General features: G+C 56.3%; 1 protein-coding gene across 1 annotated transcript; it reads left to right on the top strand.

The window, feature by feature from the left end:
* On the top strand, window positions 1–999 carry LOC103616488 (zinc finger protein 211; the record flags this gene model as incomplete). Its single annotated transcript, XM_008634660.2, is given in 1 exon segment — window positions 1–999. A coding segment is annotated over 1 exon segment (696 nt), but the record flags the coding sequence as incomplete, so codon positions are not given.
* Between the last annotated feature and the right edge of the window lie 556 nt (window positions 1,000–1,555).

The raw sequence follows: 1,555 nt of genomic DNA on the forward strand, positions 1-1,555 counted from the left end.
CCCTACGAGTGTGGGGAATGTGGGAAGAGCTTCAGGTACAGGTCTTACCTGATCAACCACCAGAGGATCCACACTGGGGAGAGACCCTACGAGTGTGGGGAATGTGGGAAGAGCTTCAGATGGAGCTCCCACCTGATCCGCCACCAGCACATCCACACCGGGGAGAGGCCCTACGAGTGTGGGGAATGTGGGAAGAACTTCACAGACAGCTCCCACCTGATCCGCCACCGGCGCATCCACACCGGGGAGAGGCCCTACGAGTGTCCCGAGTGTGGGAAGAGCTTCTCACAGAGCTCCGCCTTATTCGTCCACCAGCGCATTCACACAGGAGAGAGGCCCTACGAGTGTTCCGAGTGTGGGAAGAGGTTTCAGACCAGCTCCTATCTCCTCCTGCACCAGCGGATTCACACAGAGGAGAGGCCCTTCCGCTGCTCTGTGTGCCGGAGGGGCTTCAGGTACAACTCCCACCTCGTCAGGCACCGGCGCATCCACACCGGGGAGAGGCCCTACGAGTGTCCCCAGTGTGGGAAGAGCTTCTCCAGGAGCTCAGCCTTGACCAGACACCAACAAAGGCACCCCTAATGGAAGCCCTGCAAGTGCCCCAACTGCGGGAAGAGCTTTGTCCTCTGCTCCAACTCCATCTGCCATCAGAGGACCCACGTTGGGAAGAGCCCTGGTGACCCACATTCCCTGTGATCCGTGTTGGGAAGACCCCTGGCTGGTGCTCTCCACGTTCTCCTGGATCCCCGTAGGCACCTGGGTGAACGCAGGGGCAGGAACATCCATCAGGACTCAGATCAGCATTGGAAATTCATTGGAAAGAGCTGATTTTTTACCTTTACACCCTAAAATTTTCATCTGCTCTGTCCAATTGTTTCTTCTGGTGGCATCAAGCAACCCTGGATGATCTTGGAGATCTTCTGCTTCACAGTAATTTCTGTGTTAATCCTACTGAAACAACCAAAATTGGTGTAAAAATAAAGAAATTAAACAAAGAGATCTAAAGCTGCACCATTTTCCTGGAATTTGGGGGTGAACTTGGGGTTCAGAGGAATATTTGGGAGGATCTGAGCGTTGTGGGGCCACGAAGGCAGGCAGATTGGGGCCACGATCTCGTAGTTGTGGGGGCAGAACGTGTCCACCTGAGCCTGTCTGTTCTCCAGGAATTCTGGCTGTCTGTCCCAGTCCCTGCCCTGGGTCTCTCCCTTTGGGGTGTGACCTCCAAAGTGCCCAAATCACTGCTGAAGCGCCCAAGGTGCTCTGGGCTGTGGATATTCCTGTCCCCCAGCCTGTCCTTGTCGGTGCCATGGGGGGTGGAGAGGGTCTGGGAGCTCCTTGGGGGACTGGGAGGGGCTTTTGTGGCTCTTGGGGCCATTTGTGGTGCTTGGAGGGGCCTTTTGGGGGGGGTCTCTGAGAGAGTTTTGGTGATCTTGGCTGAGCTGTGTGGCTCGGAGAGAATTTGGTTGGTTCTTGGGGTCATTTATGTTGCAGGGAATGGTTGGGGGGGTTCCTGGCACAGAGCTGTGGGGTGGTTTGAGGGGGCTGGGAGGGGCGG

Source organism: Corvus brachyrhynchos, unplaced genomic scaffold (genome assembly GCF_000691975.1).
Source record: "Corvus brachyrhynchos isolate BGI_N302 unplaced genomic scaffold, ASM69197v1 scaffold555, whole genome shotgun sequence".
NCBI classification, from domain to species: Eukaryota; Metazoa; Chordata; class Aves; order Passeriformes; family Corvidae; genus Corvus; species Corvus brachyrhynchos.